The sequence below is a fragment of the Jaculus jaculus genome, chromosome 4 (assembly GCF_020740685.1).
Source record: "Jaculus jaculus isolate mJacJac1 chromosome 4, mJacJac1.mat.Y.cur, whole genome shotgun sequence".
NCBI classification, from domain to species: domain Eukaryota; kingdom Metazoa; phylum Chordata; class Mammalia; order Rodentia; family Dipodidae; genus Jaculus; species Jaculus jaculus.
The window spans coordinates 5,461,294-5,465,203 of record NC_059105.1 but is presented as its reverse complement, the minus strand read 5'-3'; the positions used below and the strand labels follow the sequence as shown (position 1 = coordinate 5,465,203).

General features: G+C 45.6%; 1 protein-coding gene across 1 annotated transcript; it reads left to right on the top strand.

Annotated features, from left to right (window-relative positions):
* Positions 1-324, top strand: LOC123460059 (small cysteine and glycine repeat-containing protein 6-like). Its single transcript, XM_045147100.1, has one exon. It carries the CDS (start codon positions 1-3, stop codon positions 322-324), a length of 324 nt encoding a protein of 107 aa, XP_045003035.1.
* Positions 325-3,910: the final 3,586 nt, after the last annotated feature.

Sequence of the window (3,910 nt, the reverse complement as noted above, 5' to 3'; positions counted from 1 at the left end):
ATGGGTTGCTGTGGCTGTGGACGTTGTGGTGGCTGCGGGGGCTGCGGCTGTGGCAGCTGTGGCTGTGGAGGCTGTGGCTGTGGCAGCTGTGGCTGTGGAGGCTGTGGCTGTGGCAGCTGTGGCTGTGGAAGCTGTGGCGGATGTGGTGGCTGTGGCGGCTGCTGTGGCTGCTGCGGCTGCTGCTGCCCCACGGTCTGCTGCTGCCGCCACACCTGCTGCCGCTCCTGCGGCTGTGGTAAAGGCTGCGGCTGCGGGAAGGGCTGCTGCCAGCAGAAGTGCTGCTGCCAGCAGAAGTGCGGCTGCAAGAAGCAATGCTGCTGCTAGGAGGGCCGTGGGTTCCAGGAGGTCCTGCCAGCAGCACTCTGTTGGCGAGTCTGGTGGCTTGTAGGTGATGCTGCGTCAGCTCACTCTCATTGCCAAGTATTTCCTCTTGCCTGCCCTGCCCACCCCTTTGTCTCAGTGAGTTTGGTATATAGTATATTGACATACTAATTAAAATAAGCTAGCAAGAAGAAGCATACCCTATGATGCAGAAGTCTGAAGGGTATTGCAATGCAACTGCCAAAATGACAAAAACTTGGGATTCCCTTAAAAGCCAGTCATTCTAAGAATGTGTGTGTGGAAGAGTACCTCACTGTGAAAGAGCATACAAGTGATAGATCACCTCGTGATGGAAGAGTGTGCACATGGAAGGTCACCTCGTGATGGAAGAGTGTGCACGTGGAAGATCACCTCGTGATGGAAGAGTGTGCACGTGGAAGGTCACCTCGTGATGGAAGAGTGTGCATGTGCAAGATCACGTCATGAGGGATTCAGTGTTGTGTCTCTGCATGGCCAGGAGAACAACATAGAAAGTTATCTCCTCACTTGCTCAGAGCAGAGAGCTCCTTCTGAAGCTGCATATACGTTAATGCAACGGGCCAGGTATAGGCTCTGAAGAGGAGATATTTCTCCATATAGCATAATTTGTTGGCTGGGAAAACTAAGAGGATGTCAATAATCCTGGCAGAATCAAAGAGGATCCTGAAGAATAACAGAGAGGGAGGGACAAGTGGCACTGTAGGGATTAAAGACTTTTCCTGAAGCTGATTCAGCAAAAGCAATGCCCACAGTTTCAAGATAGAGGACAGTGGTGATTGAAAAATGTGCTGATTTTCCTGTGAAATTTGGGAAGCTCTACAAGGTAAATATTTTAAAAATTTATATAACATATAGTCCAAGCTGCTTACTTCCATAGGTCCAAGCAGAAAGAAACTGTAGCAAATAAACCATCAATATGAGCAAAAACCAAACCAACAAGAGCTCAAACTATATTCCTTGGAATTCAGCCCCCCCCCCACATTTATACCTGAGGGCTGGGCTCCAAGATCTGTCCCCAGTGATGCATATTTAATTTTAATAAAACACCTGAGTCTACGGGGCCATGCATTTTCAAACTAACAAGCTAGGATCAAAGTGATGGATGAGGAAATTATTCTATGTGGATATTAGATGCCTTTGTTTTTCACTTTTTTAGGTTATCACTTCCCATTCCCTCTATTTCTTACAGGGTGAATGTCAGGGTTTGAAGTGAAGCATCCCTCGTGGGCCAATGTGGTGCAGTTTCAGTTTCTAGCTGGCGGTGGTGTTTGGAGAGGTGGTTGGGAAGGTTGGGACGTAAAACCTCACTCAAGTAAGTAAATCACTGGAAATATGCCCCTGATGGTTATGACTGGTCCTGTTCTCTGTCTCTGCTTCCACTTCCTGCCCACCAGAAGGTGAATAACTTCAAGCACACATTCTTTCGACCATGATCTTCTGCCTCAACATGGGCCAAAACCCCACAGAGCCAAGGACTATGGATGGAAACATGTGAAACCATTAGCTAAAATGAGTACTTCCTTTCTTAAGCTGATTATATCAGGTATTTTGTCACAGTGATGCCACATGTGATTATGGTAACAGTCTCCAGTGTCACCTCAACATTAAGATGCTTTAATGCACCCAGTGCAAATACAGGAACCTTACATAGCAGAATCGTGTTATTTAGTAGAGGAATGTTATGGGAACCAACTCATTAGGGGATTTTGTCATTGTGAAAATATACAGTGAACCCACACACACAGGTAGTGTGTCCTAGTACATACCACACACACCTTCCCTCTCTTCCAGCCTGTAACTCCTAAGACCCCACTGGAGGAAACAGCGCAAGATTTAATCAAAGGCAAGAGAAAATGAGAGACTCGGTAAACGTGATAGGCATGAGTCTACACCCAGCATGAACATGGCGTGTTGATTTACAGCGAGCTTTTTCTTTAATAAGTAGGAGGAGCATCCTCTAGAATAACAGTAACAGTGACCACATGAACCAGCCGCAGTTGTCTGTTGTCATCACTAAGCATTACATACCGTACATAGTTGTAGAAGCTATACCTTAATACTTGTGACCACAGTGGCTTCTCTAACCCAGGTTCACACAGGAATGGTGGTTCCTTTTGATTTTAAACTTTAACTTACTTCATTTTTTTTCTTTGTTTTTAAGTGTTATTTATTTGAGAGAAAGAGAGAGAGAGAGAGAGAGAGGGAGAGAAAGAGGGAGAGAAAGAGACAGAGCGAGAGGGAGAGAGAGAGAGAGAAGGAGGGAGGGGGAGAGGGAGAGAAACAGAGAGAACGGGCACAGCAGGACCCAGTGTGCTGCATACAGTCAGGCACACTTGTGTGGCAACACAGCAAACGTGGTTACATCAGCACCACCACAGTACGTGGCCAGGGAGCTATTCCCCAGCACACCATCTCACTAAGCAACAGGAGTTTTTCAGTCACACTGTAAACTTATGGGGCCACCATCATATATGTGGCTCATCAATGACCAAAATGACACATCCATGCCCTTAGGTAAAGAATGCTCTGGAATTGTGTGAGGGGTGGGAAGGTACTGGTGAGCAGGGTGGTAGTGTACAGTAGGAAGGACAAGAAAATGGACGAGGATGAGCAATTTATTCTTGTATGCTGGGGAGGTAAGATTTGGTCTATAGTGTTTTTTCTTTTCTTTTTTTTTTCTGGACTTTACACCTAGAAAATGACCAATTTTGGTAAAGATGTCCAAAGTTAAAATAGAGCCTTGTTAAAAGTTTTGTTCCTGAGCCGGGCGTGGTGGCACACGCCTTTAATCCCAGCACTCGGGAGGCAGAGGTAGGAGGATCACCGTGAGTTCAAGGCCACCCTGAGACTACAGAGTTACTTCCAGGTCAGCCTGGACCAGAGTGAGACCCTACCTCGAAAAACCAAAAAAAAAAAAAAAGTTTTGTTCCTTTTTTTTCTTTTTGTTTTAAGCTTTTGAAATAAAAGAAACTTCCATGGATATAAACAATATACAATGATTATAACTCCCTCCCACCACCTTTTCTTTTTCCCCTCCCAATTCCTCTCCCTCTACTAAATCCCTTCTTTTTTCCGACTAGTCACTCTTCTGTTCTGGTGTCATTTTTTCACTCCTCTTATGGAGGTCTTGTGTAGGTAGCATCAGCCACCGTGAGGTCATAAATATCCAGTCCCCTTTGGTCTGGAATACAGTGTTGTAAGCATGCCTCTCCTTCCTTTGACTCTTACATTCTTTCTGCCACCTCTTCTGCAATGGTCCCCGAGTCTTGGAGGGTGTGAGGGAGACATCTCACTTAATGCTGAACACTTCACTGGCCCTTCCCAGCAGTTTGGTGAGCTTTGAGTCACCCCAATGGTCACCACCATCTGAAAACAGAAACTTTTCTAACAAAAAATGAGAGTAACATTAATATGTGGGCATAAACATAAGTATTTAGAGGGCAGTTTGGTGGGCATAATATATCCATTTATCCAACAACAGTAGTAATTTTTCCCCAGGGCATATGACCTCCATATGCCATAGACTTTTGAGTAAGTGTTCAGTACCAGG

Excerpts from the sequence above, each read along its gene's own strand:
- LOC123460059 (XM_045147100.1), top strand. The coding sequence starts at position 1 with ATGGGTTGCTGTGGCTGTGGACGTTGTGGTGGCTGCGGGGGCTGCGGC.